Here is a 23,046-nt window from a genome sequence, read left to right as displayed (position 1 = left end):
AATTTTTGTTTAAAAAAAACATCCTAGCCCTACAATGAGCTGAAGCAGTATGCTTTGGTTGACACTTGTTCATAAAAACTAATCAGAAAAATGTTGACAAAAACTAAACAGTGACTAAATGAGATTTCTCAAAATATATGAGAAAATGTAATAACATTTTCTTAATGAACAGCTAAAAGACAAAAGCGACAGGAAGAGACAAATGGAGGATGGTGACGTTCACAAAGTTGATTATAACAAAATTAATTAAGAAGCACTACAAACTGTACACTCGGGTGAGAGTCAGTATAGAGAAGAGGGAGTGAGATGTTCCCAGAATACAGCCACACAACAGAGCTTCAGAATCTTCAAACAATAGTGTTGAATGTTGTAATAGGCCTAGGGCCGGTAGCATAGATATGTTGGGTGTGTCTCAATCAGCTCTCTAGCTCATAAATCAGTATATATATTGTTCAGGCACTGGTAAATACTCATTACGCACTGGGAAACCGAGGACTTAATTGCTGGCAACGTTTCAACTGTTAGCTTAATCACAAGCATTTCTGTCATGGTACTTCAAGCAGGACCATAGGCTTGCTATTGGATTTCTTAAAGTCAGTAAATATTTAAAAGCTGTTAAGACTGAAACAAACGATTTATAGGATGTGAAATAAAGCAAAAATCTAACATACACTAACATCGTTTAAGAGCTACGACAACAATAACAGGCTGCTTACACTTCTAGACAAAGTTGACTGAGATTTCGTCCACTATTTTTTTTTTTTTTACGAGCTGAGAGGATTTAGAAAATATGCCATCATTATCACTTGGAGAACATAGTGAGCATTGATTTTTTTTAGAGCAAATGTTCCGGTGGAAAGATTTTGCAATTGAGAGAGAGAAAGAAAAATGCAAAAAATGGCCAACTTCCTGCCTGATCAATCCCTTGACCACTGTACTATGGAGCTGATTGGGACACACCCAAAGACTGCAGAAGGGCAAGAAACTGCAACCTTGACATCCCGCTGAAGCTATCTGAGGATGGAAAAGTCGACTAAATGAGTCTGATCCTTCTTTTCCAGAATATAGGCACTCCTAATAAAAGAGGTGGTTTTAGCCTACTTTAGCATGAGCCAGAACAAAGTACTGTAGAGAACAAACATCTGCCATATCCGTAATCTGTGACGTTACTATATGTTTGTGAGAAATTATGATTGCTTAGTTTATCCCAATGAAGCTCTCAACTAGACTAGACTATTACTCAGCCTGCAGGTAATTTCTTGCTTCATAAAATGTAAATGTGATTTTTTTTTTTGCATGCAATCAATTTCTTTCTAATTTTACCATCCTTATAAGAGCTTCCTTTACTGGCATCATCACTTCTTTGTTCCTCTTACGGACAGACAATGATTACAAATTCCAGGTCTTAATGCCACATTTAGAATAAACACTAAACCTAATGGAGCAATAAAATGCAGCTGGACAAAAACAACAAAGCTGACACCTGACAAAGTTCTGTCTGGAAGATGAGCCTGGACTCCTGGCTGGCTCACCTTTATCCAGCTGGCTCATTTCAGATTCTCTGTGTTGGACTGTAGAGCCAAGAGTCATGACACTGTCCAATTATAGTGACAAGTACAAGCAACCGGGACAGTGTTAATATTTACAGTTTAATTATCTCCCTTTACACTGTCCCTGCAACAAAAAATAAACATGTCTGTCTTTTATCAGAAGCCAATTTAAACACAAAGTGCATAACAAAACAAGTCATCATTTTCAGCGAAAACATAAAATACTACATACACCAACGCTTGTAAGGCATTTACATCATTTGATTTAGCGTTATATTATACAGTCCTGGGAAAAAGTAAGTAAAGAATGAAGTACATCTGCCTTCAATTTATGTTTATATAAAAATAGTGTGGCAGCTGTGAATAAAATATTAGCTCAAAAGTAGGGATGCATCAATATTATTTCTTTCAGGGCAAGCACAAGTATGAGAATATGATTTTGATACTTTTATTATACTTACATTGATACTGAAATACATAACAAATTTCGTATTGATCAATCTGGAACACTTTCTACTTTTTATTCAGGTCCATGGGTGGGATGTTGCAATGAACTCCTTATGCTTGTATCCTTGTGAGTTTAATTCAGATTATTTTTGTATAACCCTTTTAACAGTGAACAATTTCGCAAAGCTGCTTTAGAGAAACATGTATATAAATTCTGAATATACATTTTAAATTCATAAATGTGTCCCTAATAGGCAAGGGGTGATGTAGAAAGGAAAAAACTCCCTGAGAGGTTATGGGAAAGAAGCAGAAAAAGGAACCAGACTCACAGTCTATTTTGTTGACGTTATCAACTGATGGAAAGTACAAACTTGTTTGTGATGGTTGCAGTCCTAAAGCCATCATAGCAATTGTACTTGCAGAAGTCTTAGTGCTCACAGAACTGAAGTGCTCACAAGTTTCTTTGCATGTTCAATTCACCTCACTTTTCTGTACAAATCAAGGCATGACCAAAGTCTCTTAAACTGCTCTAGGTGCTCAGGATGGCCATCATAATAATCGGCATTAAAGATCATTGTTAAATGTCATAAGGTTATAATCAGACTAACTGTATCGTAAGTGGAAGATGCTGTAATTTCTCCTCTCGATACTTTGAAAGAGAAGCTATTAATTTAAAAATAAAGAGCAAACAAAGGAAGCATTTAAGCAAGCTCTCCATTTCACAATAACCTTCAAAATTTTTAGGGTCAGCATTTTTCTAGGGGTGTGGCTTATATAGGCAAACCTATATGTTTGTAGTTAGATATTGTATTTCCAACTTTTATCTACCAGTTAAACAAGTAAATCATTACTTGCACATACAAAAAATAATCATCATTAATCATAAATAATCATTGCACATACAAAGCAAAGCCTATTTTTAATAAACCTTCACCAAGGTTCTTAGATGTTTCTCAAATTGACAAACCTGAAAGAATCTCACCTCTGTAAACTGCAAAGGAAAGATGCCGACCTTGTCTCCCAACTTCCCTTCACCCCAGTTCTCATCCACTCGCTTAATCACAGTGATGACGTCTCCCTGAAAACAACACACAGAGACAGAGCAGTGAGATGAGCAGTGATGCCTGTACAAGGGTGTCCCTGGACAGCTTTACTTAGCTGTAATTACTCTGAGCTTGAGACATGATGTGTCTTTTGTGTCTGCAGGTCCAATACCCCTTTCCTTGAACTCTCTTCTAAACCCATTTAAACCATCTGGTCACGGAGGTAAAAAAAAAAAAAAAAAAAAAAAAAAAAACACACAAGAAGCTCTTTAATGGACTCCACAGAGACACAGATGTTACATAACATCCTCTGAAACGGTCTCAGTGTGTGTGACTGTAGGGAAACTAAACCTAAATCCCATTACTGTCAAAACCTTACTCATTTATAAGGCACAAGTCAGCGGTGTGTAAAAAGCATCATGCATTATTACTGAGGTTATTTAATACGCTTGTGTTCAATTAGAAGTTCTACCGGTACCTCTGTAAATCTCATTACATCCACATACATGCATCAAAAATGAGCTTTCGACTGATCACTAAGACCAAGAGCAGGGGTTTTCCTGGGTGAATAAATACCCACACTACAGCAGTGCAGGGTTTTTGGGTAGCAGGGAATGGAAGACTTACTGAAAAACAATACGATACCTAATGAATAAGTAATGTATCAAAATCATATTCAATTAAAAAGTACAATTCAAGCTTTTTAAAATTTCCTCGAGTATCACCAAGTAATAATTTATAGGTTTAACTAATAAAAGTATGTTAGAGTTATGTTTTCCTGGGAAAATTAAATATTTCTCTAAAACATTGTATGTGTATGCTCATATACTGTGCATAAGAAATTCTACATAGTATTAACAAATGAATCGGAAGTTAAATATCACAAACAACCAATAATTATCGGGCGCTAGAATCGGACTTGCTGCCTAACCGGGGTATATTCGCTACTGGAATTGATGCTAGCCTAACCTAGCATTAGCAAAGAAAAACTAGCAAATTTGAGAAACTTTCCTCATCCATCTAATCCATTTTCGGTAGCCTCTACACAGGGTTGTGGGGACCTGGACCAAACATGTCTTTGGACTAGAAATTGAATCCCAAGTACCTGATAAAAACCCCTCTCAGAGAAGACTCCACACACGGAGGAGGCATGACTTAAACCTCCAACCCCAGAGGTTCAAGAAGCAAACACTCCTCCGCTATAATCAATATCACTTAATACTGAAACATTTTACTGAGAAAATGATCCTCACGTTCAGAACTGCAGTCCATATAGCCATATTCAGACACTCACATATAGCTATAGTGTGTGAGCACTACATTGTTAAGTATGAAAAGATATGTAAGTTTATTTTTTTGCCATGAACTTGATTAGATGCTCAATTTTTTGGATTGTCCCATACAGTGTTGTGCTAGTTACTAAGAAATAGTAGTTACTAGTTACAGTTACTAGTTACTTCATTCAAAAAGTAACTCAATTACTTTAAAAAAGTAACGCATTACTGTTAAAATAAACATTTTTTAAAGAAATAATGAGCATATTTCCACTTCGAGAAACTCGTCTAGCTCTTGCCTTGACTCGCCATTACTGTCGCACATACTTGAATAAACGGAAACACGCCCACAGCTCGGAGTCTTTGTGTTTACAGCGGTTGGCATCCACCAATCCTGTAGGCTATTAACTTCAGGCTTAGTGGTTAGCACGTTCTCCTCACACCTCCATGGTTGGGGGTTCGATTCCCGCCTCCGCCTTGTGTGTGTGGAGTTTGCATGTTCTCCCCGTGCCTCGGGGGTTTCCTCCGGGTACTCCGGTTTCCTCCCCGGTCCAAAGACATGCATGGTAGGTTGATTGGCATCTCTGGAAAATTGTCCGTAGTATGTGATTGTGTGAGTGAATGAGTGTGTGTGCCCTGTGATGGGTTGGCACTAGGTCCAGGGTGTATCCTGCCTTGATGCCCGATGACGCCTGAGATTGTAATGGCACTGGCTCCCCGTGACCCGAGAAGTTCGGATAAGCGGAATTAATTAATTAATTTCAAAAAGTAACGGAAAACCACACCATATAGTAACGGTAACACAGTTACTTTATTTAAAAAGTAATGCGTTAGAGTATTAGCTACTGTCAAAAGTAACTGCGTTACTAGTAACACATTACTGCCCAACACTGGTCCCATGAGATGCATCTGATGCATGACAGAAGAAAATACGTTTTGTGACTCGTAAGTAATAAAAAAGAGCTAAGCATGGTCTTCTTGAAAATGTAATCAAGCAAACACATCATTTCAGTAACACTCAATACACTACAATGAAGTCGGATTAAGCTTATTAATATTTTTCACCCATATTAGGTACTGCTCAGAAAAGCAGACACAGACCTTCATGAAGGCTAGACACTCTTTCCTGTCGACCGGGTCCAGTCGGCTCAGGTCAAAGTCGTAGAGAGCACGGCACAATGGCGCCGGCTGCGTTTGCTCGCTCAGGATCTGCACCATACTACTGGGTATAAGCCCACTGTTCCCTTTGATATCGCCGTAATACCAATTGTCATCCACTCTCCAGCGCAGGCCGACCATGTCGCCGGATTTCATGGCGAGCTCTCCGGGTCCATTGCCTTGGTAGTCGTACAAGGCTTTAGCCAGCACCTGGAAAAACAAACATAGATAAAGTCAGATAAGGTGAGTTTTAAAGATTTAGGAATGAAAGGCTTATATTGTCCGGTGTGAAAAGGTTACCTTATTTCATATTTATATCATTTACCATTAACATCAATGTCAGTGTTTCATAACTTGTTTGCTGTTCTGAGACAAACAGTCTGTTACACTGCTTAGAACATCATGTCACTGCTGCTGTTGTTCTGTGTCGATAATATTTACTTATTATTCCCTTAGTTTTTTGTGTTTTTACTTTATTGCGTGCTGCTTATTGTCTTGCATCAAAGAGTGACATAACTTTATGAACAGAGTATGAACACTAGCTCCTCAGTGCTTATTAATATTTTAAGTTATACTTGATTTTAGTGTGATATAAATGAAATTCTGTAAAAAAAAATCTTTAGAGATTTACACACTTGAAATTGTTATCTAGTGGATAAGGTGTTGGACTACTGATTGAAAGGTTGTGAGTTTAAATCCCAGGACCAGCAAACTGCCACTGCTGGGCCCCTGAGCAAGGCCCTTAACCCTTAACTGCTCAGTTCTATAAAATTAAAAAACACAGTAAGTCACTCTGGATAAAGAGGTCTGCTAAATGAAGTAAATAGACAAGGAAGTCTTTGTAAATTTGTTGTGTAGTTGACAAGGCGTTTGTTGTTATCCAGATTTCTGCACATTTTTCAATCAATTCTATAAATATTGATAAATAGTAGTACAGTATTTTCCGCACTATAAGGCGCACCTAAGAACCTTAAATTTTCTCAAAAATCGTGCCTAATAATCCGGTGCGCCTTGTGTATGCACGGAGTTCCAAAATCTGTAAAAAATGTCGTTGTGCGACTTTGGTAAGCACTCCGCTTGATTGACTGTCAGACCATTTCCCGCTGAAACAGGGACGTAATACAGTACAGACCAAAAGTTTGGACACACCTTCTCAGTCAAAGAGTTTTCTATATTTTCATGACTATGAAAATTATAGATTCACACTGAAGGCATCAAAACTATGAATTAACACATGTGTAAGTATATACGTACATAACAAAAAAGTGTGAAACAACTGAAAATACATCATATTCTAGGTTCTTCAAAGTAGCCACCTTTTGCTTTGATTACTGCTTTGCACACTCTTGGCATTCTCTTGATGAGCTTCAAGACGTAGTCACCTGAAATGGTCTTCCAACAGTCTTGAAGGAGTTCCCAGAGATGCTTAGCACTTGTTGGCCCTTTTGCCTTCATTCTGCGGTCCAGCTCACCCCAAACCATCTCGATTGGGTTCAGGTCTGGTGACTGTGGAGGCCAGGTCATCTGGCACAGCACCCCATCACTCTCCTTCATGGTCAAATAGCCCTTACACAGCCTGGAGGTGTGTTTGGGGTCATTGTCCTGTTGAAAAGGCGGTGTGTCCAAACTTTTGGAAGGTGTGTCCAAACTTTTGGTCTGTACTGTACATACACTACATACGCTGGCAGCGATAAACCAATCAGAGAACATTATGTAATACGTACAGTACGTACGCTTACCTCAGCCACGCCTCCGTTAGGTGAGGACTTTGATGGATTTGTGGGAGAAGATTGATTAAAAAATAATGTGTGTATTGTTAAATAGTAGAATAAAGTTCAACTAAACTCACTGTTTTGCTTCTGTTACCTTTTTTTTGTAGACCGTATGTTTTAGCGCCTTATAATACCTTATGTATGGGTTACGTACAGAAATAGACCCCGTAATTGAGACTTCGCCTTATAATCCGGTGCACTTTATAGTGCAGAAAATACGGTAAATGTACTAATCTAAGCCATTCAATTTGTCCTGAACAGACTTGTCTGACGTCTTTGATCATGATATCGGTCACCGTTTAACTACTGTATACAGGACATGTGGGGCTTCTGCGACTGTACAAAGCACATGATACTGTATGGGGTTTACATGTGCCGTACAATTTCCGATTGGGTTTCTGTTGCTAAGCAATAAACGAAAACGTTCAGCCACGTAAATTGGTATTGTAAACGCGGTCATGTGGACCGGAAAGCGCAGAAAGATACCAAACCCGAGACCACCTGGGGGAGGTGGTGTGAGTTCAGCTGCACTGGAAATGTGCCACGATTTCCCTGAATCTGTACAAAACATGCACTCAGGTCTGCACATGTTTAGGAAGTAAAGTAACCTGCATGTGTGTTTTGGTCGATGAAGATATCATTAGTTTCCACACCACACGTGCAGTGTGGGAACCAGAAGTGGTGAGGAGCCTTATTGCATATAATAACAGCACTATATAATTATAGTAATAATAATAATAATAATAACATATTCTTTGTGTGCGTTTGCAATGACGTAAGACGAGCCCAAATGCGGCGAGGTTCAACTGAATCAATTAAATCCGAAACCAGACCAATGGTGTGGAGACCCCAGGAACAATCACAGACAAATGTGGACCTAGTGTGAAAACCACCTTCTGTAGAATTTTCATCACAGTGACTAAACATCGTCTAAATCATAAAACAAGTTCAGAAACTTTTGATTGACTTTTGTAAATATTCCAAGTGCTTGTGGTGCAATAATTGATTCTACTGAATGTCTCTCGTGTCGAGAGAAACCCAAAGCTCCTGACCTGCTTCTTAAGCCGACCTGAGCGCTGCTGCGGCACGGCTTTGTTAACAAGCACCCGAGGGAGGCGCTGGGCACAAATACGCAGCGCTCTCACAATGTTATAATGAGCACATTACAAAAATGCACCGAAAACAAGAAGCTTATCAGTGCAAGTCAGTCTGTGTTTTCACCGCTACACTGTGATTCAAGATAAACAAATTCACTGAAACACAGAACTTTTTTTTTTTTTTTTTTCAATGATATGTTCAATGAGAAATGTCGATCAAATTTTCGATGCTTTTTTGGACAGCTGAATAGTAAACAGATCTTAAAAACCTGTCAAAAAAGGAAAATGACAGCAGTGAGGCTTTCAAATCTCCGGTTCCAAACTATATCAGCATTTTCACACCGTGTATACAGTAGATTGTGAATGAGCAGCCAGGCTAATCCCGCTGGCGGTCTGTAAACAAATGAAATGACACATGGTCCTTGATTTCTTGACATATTTGTAGGTCAATTTAAAACTCAAGGTGCAACAACCTGGTTAATTTCTTACTTGTGCAAATAATCATAAAAAGGATTGTGCTTCTGTCCCTGTAGCCTTATCACATGATATAATAAGTAGCTGAGAAAACTGATTTTCTGAAGTCCATAAAGTGCTTCCTATCAGACAATGTATAGATTCTTCTTTACAGATCCCGGGAGCAGAGCTTCATGAACATGGGAGGGAAGTTAAATAGTGGTGGGTTTAAGAAGCAAAAGAAAAAAAAATGATTCAATTGTCAAATCCACCTATTTAACTTTTAGGGCCTTTTTACACCTGGTCACTTCATGTGTTTCCTCTGATCCGATATCTATCTGATTTGTTAAAACTGTTCCATTTACATTAGGCCACATAAATGTGTCTCAGCGAATCGGATATCGATCCGATCTTTCTACTCCCGCCCAAAATACAAATATATATTTGACCTCATTTCCGGGGTAATTGAAATGGAACACACTTTGGTGTATGCAGTTTTCAGAATGCAATCAAAAAGAAGATGAAAAAACTTGTTACGACGGTTACGCTACAAAAAAAAAGCATTTACTGTTTGCTGCATTTTTGCTGGCAGCAGCAGTGCATTTTAAGACCCAATGAGACACCTGGGTGAAAGATCACTTGCGAGTGACGTACTGTACTTCCCTTTGGGAGGAGTATAGCGCTGACGTATGTGGCTTGAACAACCACATTCATTTACACCTGTCCAGTTTCATCCGAAATGCGTCCCAGACCACCTCCTGAAGTGGTTTGAGCGATCGGGTTTATATCCGTCTCAAAAACGTTTAGACCTGGTCTTTTTTCCATCGGATAGCTATCTGATCACAGAAAACGCATGAAGTGACCAGGTGTAAAAAGCCCCTTAGAGAACTAATCTTACCTCATGCGTGTTTAAATATCTATCAGTTTCTAGACATTCAAGACATCTATGAAATTAAGGAAGCAACTGGAAGCTCCACCTTAAAAGCTTTGTCTGTGGGGAAAATGGCACAGGACTACATTACTGTTTCTAAGTCAGCTTGCTTGCGCTCTTGGTCTTGGTGGAGGTGAGGATCGGTCAGCTTCACTGATGTTAAGCAGACTTGTTGAGAAACACAACAAAATACATGCACCGTCAATGAAACTGTCGCAATACAAATCACATGACTGTGCTGTAGGTACAGTATGGTCAACTGATCTGAAGCCTGCATCCGGTTCCTTAAGTTAAGTGAGTCACACGTGAGTCTTCTACCAAGAATGCCATCTGTATCGGATTAACTATTATTGTTTTACCCTTTTAACCAGCACACCACTGTTCCATACAGTTGGCAGAATCAAAATCAACTTATGGGACATTTTTAATCAGCATAAACAAATAAACTATTTTATCGAAGCTAATCTGATATAAAATGAATCAGGACTGTTGGCTTTTTTCAAATATTTTCAAAATATTTCCGCCACTGTGGAGTGTGAAATGACAAAGACTGAATATTCATTGCTGAATATGAGCTAAACAGCTAACAAAACAGGCGCGAATTAAATTTTCTGGCCGCTGGTAAAAATACTAACTTTCTTTAGCTTTTTCTTCCTTTCTTAATGCCATGTCAGAACAAAAAGAGTTCATTTGTAAGTAAAATGGAAAAAAACAAAACAAACTATGTAGCCCTGTCTTAATCATGAGCCAACCTTGAGTTCTCATTCTTTTATCTCATCGGCGTTATACTTGTAAATTTAATCTTGCTACTGCAAGAAGGAGAGTTTAAACAACCTCCGGTGCTACTGTAACACTGAGAACAATGAAACCAAACATACATTAATACTTACACATGAACTGTCTGGCAGCAACATTTAGACTGGGTGTGGCTGCGTGTCTCATTTGTTCTGGTGAGATTTTACTTTAAAGGAAAAAAAATCGGAGGTAGATACGAAGCTTGTTATTGGCAACACTAGCTAGTTCTTCTCTACTGTACTGCATTAAGCACAAAAGCTTATCCGCCTCCTCCTGCATGCTTTTACAAATTACAACAGGCAGCTAAACACACTTGGAGGAGACACTTGATCTTTATTTTTCAAATACGTGACTACACAGACGCCTGCGATGGGCTAGACAGAAAACAAGGACTTGTTTCTGACAAATGTTCAGAGCCATTGGTGGAAACAAAATCATTGGGATTCAAACGCTCTTAACTTTTAATCTTTTAAGAACAGGCCGATCTTTTAGACATTGAATTTCTGCGTCACAAAAAAATCCAGTCATAGTTTTCTCTCCATGGCACAGAGAGATAGAGACTGAGCTGGGAGGCAGATTTTACTGTGAAGTTCACACCATCTAACCATGACCGTTAATGCATTTTGGAAACCGTGCCCAGATAAATAAAAGGCCACTCCTGAGTCAATGTGGGTGTGTTAGAGGAAAAAAAAAACAAAACAATGAACTATGCAGGATCAGGGTTGGAACAACTGATCTAAATCAGTGCCAGACATGAACTATCAGACAGAGAAAGTTTAGGAGAGCAGGTCTGGTTGTAATATTAAGACAGAAAAGCTAAAGTCAAAGATTTATCAACAGCTTGACAATGAAACTATTTGAGGTCTAGCTGACGGCATAATAAGATCCGATAAACAAAGCAAGCTTATAACCCTTTCATTCAAACTTAAACGATTGTATAATATGTCCCTTTGTGTTATTTAAACTTGACACTGGACAAAGTGTCCTTAGTCTATTTTTGTTTCTCCTCCAAAGGCATTTCTCAATTGCTGCTGATTAATATGTCACTGATATACCGGTGTCAGTGAAGGCGGATGAAATCTATCAGCCTAAATGGACATCAAATCTCCAACTGTTTTCTGTTTTCTTGCTGCTATAATTATAGAGGGAGAACATTTCTAAAGACTCACCAGTGTACATACGTATTGTATCATACGACACGAAGGACAAGCAGTGTGTGCTCTTTGCAACTGTGACCATCAATCAGCCTTGAAACTGCAAGAGTCGGACCTGTCTGTCAACGGTTAATAATTAAAACCTATTATTCCAGACTAACATGGAACTTACAATGGAATGTCCACACTACTGGATATGTTTTTTCCACACATCATTTTCAATGGCGTCTCTGTATCCATCTTGAAACATACCATAAAGAACTGACCGATTGTTAACCACTAGAAATAATATTTCTGACTAGAGAAGGATCACAAACGCTACTATCTTAGCTCCCATTGTTATTTGCTTCATATCTGAATAAAGTTAAGCTTTTCTCAACTTAATGTGTCACTGTAGATTTTAACAACTGATCTTTACCTGTACTATTATTGATTGCATGCACAAATCTACCGGCTGAGCTAGAAAGAAATCAGCACCAGCCTCTCTCGCTCTCTCGATTTTTTTAATATATATTTCATTTGTTCATCACTGATTCCAGAAACATCTACATATTAAAAATAATAAATAAAGTAAATAAAAACAACACTTTAAAAAGACAACAAGAAATATTCTAACGTTGATACCAAAACTACAGCATTATACTGTTGATGTTTTCATTTTTAAAGATTGAATTTTTGAAAAGTTTTCCATCAGTGCTACACCAGTAATACCTGTAGTCTTTTTGAAAAACCACTGACAAGTTTTTAGTTACTGCCTTGTTTCCTAAAATCCATCGACTTGTCAGTAAACTTCAATACCGTGGAAAAACTACAAGTATCGCAATATTCAATGTTTTTTTTTTCCATATGCTTCACCTGTCCAGCCCTATCCATGGTGGTCATGGTGCTAATGGTGCTCATGGTGCTTATGGTGCTCACAGTGCTCACGCTGGTTATGGTGGTTATGGTGCTTATGGTGGTCATGGTGGTCATGGTGGTTATGGTGATCATGGTGCTCACGGTGGTTATGGTGGTTATGGTGATCATGGTGGTTATGGTGATCATGGTGGTTATGGTGCTCAGGCTGGTTATGGTGGTTATGGTGGTTATGGTGATCATGGTGGTTATGGTGGTCATGGTGGTTATGGTGATCATGGTGGTCACGGTGCTCAGGCTGGTTATGGTGGTTATGGTGGTCATGGTGGTTATGGTGCTCACGGTGCTCAGGCTGGTTATGGTGGTCACGGTGGTCATGGTGTCCCTGTGCCAGAGAACCATCCTCCTGTTCTAAAACATTTCTACTGATTTAACGACCTGCTCCTCATACTTTCCTATTTTTTTTACTAGGCAATATTATGTCTACGTTAAAACTTCTGCACATATATGAACTTTTTTTAAATGGCATCAATACGAAGCTGGCGCACTTCCGTAAACAGCGCGTCTTTCGCACAGGTAACTACGTCACTAAACCAGGTGGCGCAACCGCATTGTACAGTAAATCACTAGGCTTTTTAAAAGGAGGTCCCCTTTAACCAGATCTTACCTTTTGTGCTCATTTCACTACTTTTTATGTTTTGATGCCTCTCTCTAATTACTCAAATAATGAAACCTCCTAACATTAAACCTAAACATTAAACCGCTCAAAGACGTATATGAGACACTCAATATCGTATATAGAGATAGTGATTTACAAACGACGCTTGAATTTTAAGGGAGCGTCTAAAAAGTGCACGACACGGACTGCTTTTCCATAGAGCTGGTTAAGAAGGCCAAAAAGACACAAAATTAGTTAGTAAAAAAAAAAAAAGATCATTCTTTAATCTAAAATATTCCCTCGTGTTTTAATTGGACTCAATAAATTATAAGGGAGATTTTAATTTTTAAGATACGTTTCCAGCATTCAGCAGAAGCCCTTATCCAGAGCAACTTTATATATGATATCCACAATTAATAAACTGATTTGTAATGAAATAAATACAATAACTCATTTGCTTGTAATCTTTTGGAAAAATGAAAGCTGTAATTGTTTCAGAGGATGTCTTATAGGAGGGAACTCGAGTTACTTGAATTTGTATTTATTTTTTTTATTTAGTATGTTCTTATTTGGTGTGTTTTTATATCTTACTTATTTAATGTATTATTTGTATAATTGTATGTTTCCTTTTTTTCTTCTGTGAAGTTCTTTGAGATGCTACTTTTAAAGGCGCTATAGAAGATAAAGTTTATTATTATCATTATTATTTATACTTTTTAAAATTCCTGATTTTATTTACTTTTATAAAAGTCATATCTGTGGCACAATAATACTAAGATGTCTATAAAGATTAGTCAAAATTAAACCAATGAACTTTTTTTAAACAGCTGAGAGATTTAACAACCTGAGACATATATATAAACAATTCCTGTGGTGATGTAGATCGATTTGAGCCATTACTACTTTTGAATGGACTGAAACATTGGCTCTCTTTTCTCAATGTTGGTTTTGCACATTTAGCTTCATGAATATTCATGAAAAATGTAAACAAACTAATGTAGTGTGCAATGTCTGTTCATTATGTGTATACAGACATGATGATGTAGGTATTTATTAACCAATACGAGTTCAAGGACAAAGATAATCATGATGACGATCTTCTATTTAAATTGATGTCATTGTTATGTCTGGGTCTTACTGTTCCTATTCAACGGTTAAAAAGAGCTTTTCCAAACTTCTTTCTATGGCAACAGACTTTCTCAGGTGCAGGGTCTGAACACTGACAACCAAAGAAAACCTCATGACAGGTTTTTGACTATGATAGTGAAATCAAAAGTAGATTTTCTAAGACAGAAGACAAGGTATTGGACCATCCAGATTTTGAATCTTTGTAGACATGAAGAGAAATTATGGGACACAGCAACCATCCTCAGCAGTATCATGGGAATCTAAAGGTGATGTATTTTACTGCCAACCTCAAGTATAATCAAAGTGTATCAGGGCCTATATGATTTACACAAAGATCCAGTGACAAACCCAGACACCTAGAGCCTTAGCAGCTATAATTGTTCTCTAGAATATTCAAACGGCAAACCAGCAACAGATCTTGTGGACTCTGATGATGGCAAGAAAATGCTTTCCGCAACACATGTACATAAGTGTAGGTAAAACATTTGCAAAAAGCACTTACACTGTGATGTTTACAAGTGAAATATGCTGAAATAATAGCCCCAGTATATGCCAATGTGCTTTAAACTAAAATATATGTCCGTCCATATTCTGTACAACATACATCCATCCTAACTTACACGAGGTCATGGGGAACCTAGAACCTATCCAGGGGAACCTAAGGCCTGGGGGTGGGCTGCCGACTCATTGCAAAGCATAATCGCACACACTACAGACAAATTAGAGATGACTTAGGGAGAAAGCTGAAGGACCTGCAGGAAGACCCTAAGGTACAGGAGGAATGTGTGAGTAAGGCAGACCGTGAGCCCCGGAGGTGCGAGGCAGACCGTGAGCCCCGGAGGTGCGAGGCAGACCGTGAGCCCCGGAGGTGCGAGGCAGACCGTGAGCCCCGGAGGTGCGAGGCAGACCGTGAGCCCCGGAGGTGCGAGGCAGACCGTGAGCCCCGGAGGTGCGAGGCAGACCGTGAGCCCCGGAGGTGCGAGGCAGACCTGCAAACCATCTGCCACTGTGCACCATCCCCATTCCTTCCATTTATTAATAAATAGTTGTTATCAGCTCAAACGATCTTGTATTGCTTCTGATTTGGTTTTATGATTCCTCATGAATGTGTTGTTTGAAAATTTCTTTCCTTTATGAATACATACATCATTAAAAGTCCTACAGGTTGTTCTGTGTGCGCACTTTGTGCACGGTCCCTTACTGGGGAAAAAAACGTCATTATTTTCTACTTTGTTTCGTCTGTCGCTTTGCGAGTGAGAAAAATAACAAAATGTTTAAAAATGTTTTTTGTTTGTTTTGTTTTTTCTTGTACATTTAGTTTAAGAACCACAGCCCGGTAACAAGGACGGTATAAAACTCACTTTTACTCACCGAGCACCTGACAAAATGAGGAAGTGCGGACAAACACGCAGCGCCTCAGTAAACACCGGTTATTATGATTATATTCGACACACACAGTTTTAGACGCTTGAACAGTTACGAAAAACCTTTTTAAAACTCAAAAGTCTAATTTACATACCTTAATTTCCATCTAGTCCAACCAAGAAAAGAGTAAACATAGCTGTGAACAGACCGAACTAGTTGTTGAGCAGTCGGAGGCGCAGTCAGTGCACACGGCTCAACTTTCACTGCACAGGCTTCATTCTTATTGTACTATGGAGCCTGGGCTTTTATTCTGCACTTTGCTCAATTACAATGAATGCAGTTTTACCCACACAGAAAAAACTTTCTGCCATTCACTGCATTATTTTACACTGACCAAAATAAACGCATGAGTCAGTGTACAGATTACTCACCAACATAGCTGAATAATTTTAATAAACACAGTTTAATAAACAATTCACTCTTGCTAGGATTCATTGCACAGTTAAGACTCACCAGTTCACTCTTACTGGGATTCGTTGTATAGTTTAGACTAGCAAGTTCACTCTTACTGGGATTCATTGCACAGCTAAGACTCACCAATTCACTCTTACTGGGATTCATTTAGACTCACCAATTAGGGATTCATTTAGATTCACCAATTCACAGAGTTCATTGCACAGTTTAGACTCAACAGTTTACTCTTACTGGGATTAATTGCACAGTTAAGACTCACCAATTCACTCTTCGTGGAGTTCATTGCACAGTTTAGACTCAACAGTTCACTCTTACTGGGATTCATTGCACAGGTTAGACTCACCAGTTCACTCTTACTGGAATTCATTGCACAGTTTAGACTCACAAGTTCATTCTTACTTGGATTCATTGCACAGTTAAGACTCACCAATTCACTCTTACTGGGATTCATTGCACAGTTTAAACTCACCAGTTCACTCTTACTGGAATTCATTGCACAGTTTAGACTCAGCTGTTCACTCTTGCTGGGATTCACTACATGTTTTATTTACAACATTTTGGGAGGCACCTTTATCCAGAGTGTCTTACATTATTAACTCATTTTAATGCAACTGAGCAATTGCGTGTTAAGGGGCCCAACATTGGCAGCTTGGTGGATCTGGGGTTTAAACTCATGACTCTGATCAGTAGTCCAACACCTTTACACACCTGGAACCATATTCCATTCCATGACAGCTTACTTTCACTGGAATTTACTGCACAATTTACACTCACCAAGCCATGGCACAGTTCAGTCTTGAAATAAGACTCATTGAGACTCACTGTATTTAATCTCACTGAGACTTACTGAACTATTTAGCATCACTGAGACTCCCTGTGCTGTTTAGTATCACTGAATCTCGCTGCATTGTTGACTCTCACTGAGATTCACTGAAAAGTTCACACTTACTGAGACAAACCACAATGTTCACTCTCAACTGTCCCTGAGACTCACTGAAATTTTTACAGTCACTGAGTTTCACCCAACTGTTCACTCTCACTGAGATTCACCAGACTGCCGAGTCTCACTGAAGCTCACCACACTGTTCACTCTCACTGAGACTCACCACAGTGTTCACTCTCACTGAGGCTCACCACACTGTTCACTCTCACTGAGACTCATCACACTGTTCACTCTCACTGAGACTCACCACACTGTTCACTCTCACTGAGGCTCACCACACTGTTCACTCTCACTGAGACTCACCACACTGTTCACTCTCACTGAGGCTCACCACACTGTTCACTCTCACTGAGGCTCACCACACTGTTCACTCTCACTGAGACTCACCACACTGTTCACTCTTACTGAGACTCACCACACTGTTCACTCTTACTGAGACTCACCACACTGTTCACTCTCACTGAGACTCACCACACTGTTCACTCTCACTGAGGCTCCCCACACTGTTCACTCTCTCTTAGACTCATCACACTGTTCACTCTCACTGAGACTCACCACACTGTTCACTCTCACTGAGACTCACCACACTGTTCACTCTCTCTTAGACTCATCATACTGTTCACTCTCCCTAAGACTCAATCTACTGTTCACTCTCCCTAAGACTCAATCTACTGTTCACTCTCACCTAGACTCACCACACTGTTCACTCTCACTGAGACTCACCACACTGTTCACTATCTCTTAGACTCACCACACTGTTCACTCTCTCTTAGACTCATCACACTGTTCACTCTCACTGAGACTCACCACACTGTTCACTCTCTCTTAGACTCACCACACTGTTCACTCTCTCTTAGACTCATCACACTGTTCACTCTCACTGAGACTCACCACACTGTTCACTCTCTCTTAGACTCATCATACTGTTCACTCTCTCTTAGACTCACCACACTGTTCACTCTCTCTTAGACTCATCACACTGTTCACTCTCACTGAGATTCACCACACTGTTCACTCTCACTGAGACTCACCACACTGTTCACTCTCACTGAGACTCACCACACTGTTGACTCTCACAGAGACTCACCACACTGTTCACTCTCTCTTAGACTCATCACTCTGCTAAATCTCCCTAAGACTCAATCTACTGTTCACTCTCTCTTAGACTCATCACACTGTTCACTCTCCCTAAGACTCAATCCACTGTTCACTCTCACTGAGATTCACCACACTGTTCACTCTCACTGAGACTCACCACACTGTTCACTCTCACTGAGACTCACCACACTGTTCACTCTCACAGAGACTCACCACACTGTTCACTCTCTCTTAGACTCATCACACTGTTCAATCTCCCTAAGGCTCAATCTACTTGTTAATTGTCACTGAGACTCATCACACTGTTCACTATCACTGAGGCTCACCACACTGTTCACTCTTACTGAGACTCACTGAAATTTTTACAGTCACTGAGATTCACCACACTGTTCAGTCTGACAGAGATTCACTACATTCTTTACTCTTACCGAGACTCACCACATACTGTAGTTCACTCTCACCGAGGCTCATTACACTCTTTACTCTCAATGAGACTCACCACACTGTTTACTCTCCCTAAGACTCACTCTTCTGTTCACTGTCCCCCAGACTCACTGAAATTTTCACTCTCACTGACGCTCACCACACTGTTCACTCTCATTGAGACTCGATGAATTATTTATTGTCACCGTGTCATTTGCTTTGTTCACTCACACCCGCACTAAGATTCAATTTCAAGCAGACTCTCTGCACAGTTCTCACTCAGATACACTGAAGATACTCTCTTATTGGAATTCACTGCACAACCCAGTGTATGTGAGGGTGTGTGGGAAAGAGAACTCGGGAGACAGGCAGACTCTGAAGGAGCTTTACTTTATTTCTTTCAACAAGCATTTTTCAGCATGCTTAATGGAAAATTAAAATGAAGCACAGTCTCAATATTACATATATGAATCATCATGTATTGCCTGCTGGTTCAGCCTTCCTCCTCTCTATCCACAGCTGATGCTCAACCACACCCCCACTGCCACATTCACTTTTCTAGAGACAAACTGCGCATTTCATTCTTAAAGACATTCACATCACAGTTGACTGTTACTGAGGCTTACTGCTCTCTGACAAGAAGTACACAGGGTTCACATTCTGCACAGTTCACCAAGACTCAATGCACAGTCTTAATATTCTATTCGGTTACTTGGACATTTCTCACATTCAGAAAACAAGCAAAGTTTTCAATTCAGTTAGCAAATCATTTCCTGGTTCTGGCTTACAGTTTTTATATAACACCAGATTCTACAAGCATCAAATTTTATTAATTAAGTTTCATTTAATTCAATACATTGTGTAATTTAACACTGTAGGAGTGAATTCAACACTAATAGTTGACTCAACACTATCTATTCAGCACCAGACAATCCCAGAATTGCACATTAGGATTTGTGTTAACTGTATTTTAAATATTTAATATTCACTAAATCCAGTAAATGAAGATGAACGATAATACCACTCATAGTTTTTACACACACACACACACACACACACACACACACACACACACACACACACACACATGCACACATGCGCGCACACACACACACACACATACAAACACACACACACACACATGCACACACATACACACGCACACACACACACATACACACACTCGCACACACATGCACACACATACACACAAACACACACACACACACACGCACACACACACACACACACACACACACACACACACACACACACACACACACACACACACACACACACACACACACACACACACACACACACACACACATACTGATTTACAGAAGTTAAATGCTTAATAATGGAATAAGATTTCCCTCTAGTGGTATACTAATGAATCAGCTCACCTTCTCCAGCCATATCAAATAAATAATCCTCCTAACTCATATCTGACATGACAGTGAAGTATGTAGTGGATTCGAACTTGTCCACGGCCTGATCTAAATGATAGTGTTGGTGATAATGATATTACTTTGCTGGGAATAGATGGTGATTACAAAGAGCTAGGTAATGGGCACTCGATAAACAAAAATAAATAATTCAATAGCACTTTATTCTAGAGGCTCATAGGCTCACAGAATGGGGAAAAGACTTCCTGAAAGGCTTGTTTGGCAGCTGATAGATGTAGAATTATAAAGGGGTATTGTTGATTTCATATTGTTGATTATTATAGACCTTTCAACCCAAACCATTTAACACTATGCTTCATTTTACAATAATATCCTGCTTATATGCTACTATTAATTATTAGGAGAGAACAGCAGTTCATTCATATTATCCTCCTGTATCACAGGAAGCCTGGAGCCAATCCCAGGACACTCAGGGCACAAGGCAGGATACACCCTAGACAGGATGCCAGTTTATCGCAGGGCATAATCGCATACACACTTACACACTATAGACAATTTAGAGATGCCAGTCGGTCTAGAATGCATGTCTTTGGGTAGGAAACTCCTGAGGAACAGGGAGAATATGTAAACTCCACACACACACACACACACACACACACACACACACACACACACACACACACACACACACACACACACACACACACACGGCGGCAGTAGGAACCAATCGCCAACCCTGAACCCACCAATCATATTCACCAACATTTCGGAGCCAGATATATACACTTATATAAATGTGCACAGTAATATTCTGGTTATTTATTTGACCTATAGAGCTTTGTTGTTTTGAGGTTTCTTTTAACACTTTAATCATAAAACAACATTATTTACATTTCCATTTGTTTCTGAGCTATTATGGTCTGGATTAAATCAAGTCAAGTGACCAGTCTAATAGGATAATAGCTATTATATAATAGTTCAATAATTAATATACTTTAATAATGGTGGATTTTATTTCCCTGACTAAAAAAAACACAATTCTGCTGTCTTTGCTTCACAGATCACACTTAATAAACCAATAGAATAAGACAATATGCGGTGTAGGACAAAGGTTTAACAATATAACCGTACGGTTTATCATATATGAGTTACATACTAGCTACTAGATATTAGCCAGATATATTAAGCTCTTACCCACCTGACACACTTTTATTCCATTACTGGATTTCGGGTTTCTTCCATCTCAAAAGCACAAAGTTCCTCAGACATCTCAGAGTTAAATAATTTATTTGAATTGCCTCTCCCTTCTCCACAAGCTGAAGACATTCATTTCAATTTTTCAAAGCAAACATTAAACTTTTAAATGCACCACTGCAGAATAGGGAGATGTCTCTTAAGGAAACGATTTACAACTAAGTACTTTCATTTACAAATCCAGCATAATAATGTGTTGTTATTATTATAGGCACTGAATTATTGCATGATCTATAAAATATGTATTATGATTATGATTATAGAACTTACCTATTGATTTGCAGGCTCAGTGGATGATGGAAGAAAGCTAGATTGATTTTTAACGGGTTCTTTAAATAGTTGTTGGTTAATGGAGTCTACAAACTTGGTGCACAACATTTGATTACTGGAACCTGCAATCCTGCCTCAATTTGAGTGCTTTCTCATCTGCTGCTATAATGTGTTCGGCTTAGAGCCAAGTCTAGACACTGTATTTTTGTGGAAGCCAGGCAGAATGAACGTGAGCTTGACAGTGAGTAAGGTTTTATTGGATCAGAGAGAGGCCTGAGTAGTCATTATGGCCCTGAAACAAAAAGTGTGTGTGCATGTGTGAGTCAGATAGAGAGAGAGAGAGAGAGAGAGAGAGAGAGAGAGAGAGAGAGAGAGAGAGAGAGAGAGAGAGAGAGAGAGAGAGAGATTAGTCCAGCAGATGGAGCAGTTTGCATTTCTTCATAAGAGCTGATGGCAAAGAGTATTTCTTACCTCCCAATCATGAACACTAAGAATGAGTCAGGATAACACCCTGGTGTAGTTGCTGGGATGCTGGTTTCACACACACACACACACACACACACACACACACACACACACACACACACACACACACACACACACACACACAAGTGGCACGTATTTAGCGATGTCAGTCCACCTACTGGTATGTTTTCAAGAGTTGAGATAAAGCCCATAGAGCTGAGAAGAAACCCAGACAAAAAAACACCATGCATTGAAATACTCAGCAAAGAAAGTAACCGGCTCTCAGGATAAAATTAGGGATTTGTTGCTCCACTGTGTCACCCTGCTGTGTTGTTCTAGTTAACATCAACCGTGTTGATCACTCGAAATAACCAATCCAAAATGTGCTCTGTAAAAATGCTCTTTGTTGTTTTCCATTACAGTTTATCAATTATTCACGAGCTGATTATATATGCCTATCATTATTTCCTGTCATTATTCCTTGGCTATGTATCAAAAGCTTCTACGTCTGTTTTCCTTGACGGCTCCAGCCTTCTGTGATTTTAGCCAATAATGATTAAGCATATTAAACCTGTCAGTGCATGATCTAATGGAGGTCATCCAACTTATGTACAGAATTACAGCAAATCTAATTGTAGTTTATGTACAGCAAGGCTAGGCAATTATCCTGCTCTGTCAAAGAGACCTTTTCCGAAGCTTCCATTTTAGTCGGATCCTGTGTGTATCCTGCATGGTGCAGATTTATCATTAGTTATTAAAAACCCATTAGAGTGAGAGCAATAGTGCCATGAATACCATCTCTCCATTTAAAGACCTTATTTTTCTTGAGCTTTATGGTTCAACAAGAAACAGAACAACAAACCCACTGTGGGTATCAGGGGGGAGCTACAGAACACAGAACACAGCTGCCGTTGGACAAAACATTGTCATATTCTATCAACTCAGTTTTTCTTGTCCAAAAGCTATGAATCTAATTTGAAATCCAAATGTTAGCAGGCCTCATAGCAGGTGGTCTTCTGCCACACGTCTT

At 39.3% G+C, this 23,046-nt stretch overlaps 1 protein-coding gene across 2 annotated transcripts in view; it reads right to left on the bottom strand.

Annotated features, from left to right (window-relative positions):
• The window catches only part of sh3rf2 (SH3 domain containing ring finger 2), a 34,331-nt gene extending 18,343 nt beyond the window's left edge, over positions 1 to 15,988 (bottom strand). Inside the window, exons 1-3 of one of the 2 annotated variants that reach the window (XM_047820051.1) lie at positions 15,835 to 15,988; positions 5,416 to 5,682; positions 2,980 to 3,075 (exon numbers count right to left, since the gene is read on the bottom strand). In XM_047820051.1, coding sequence (XP_047676007.1) covers positions 2,980 to 3,075; positions 5,416 to 5,682; positions 15,835 to 15,846 — 375 coding nt within the window. In that variant the 5' untranslated portion in view covers positions 15,847 to 15,988. Of the gene's footprint in view, positions 1 to 2,979; positions 3,076 to 5,415; positions 5,683 to 13,196; positions 13,218 to 15,834 lie in introns of those variants that run through there. The other variant, XM_047820052.1, reaches the window with a different exon arrangement.
• Positions 15,989 to 23,046: the final 7,058 nt, after the last annotated feature.

Source organism: Tachysurus fulvidraco, chromosome 10 (genome assembly GCF_022655615.1).
Source record: "Tachysurus fulvidraco isolate hzauxx_2018 chromosome 10, HZAU_PFXX_2.0, whole genome shotgun sequence".
Lineage (NCBI taxonomy): Eukaryota > Metazoa > Chordata > Actinopteri > Siluriformes > Bagridae > Tachysurus > Tachysurus fulvidraco.
Note: the sequence above shows the minus strand (reverse complement) of the source record. Positions and strands in the feature narration are given on the sequence as shown.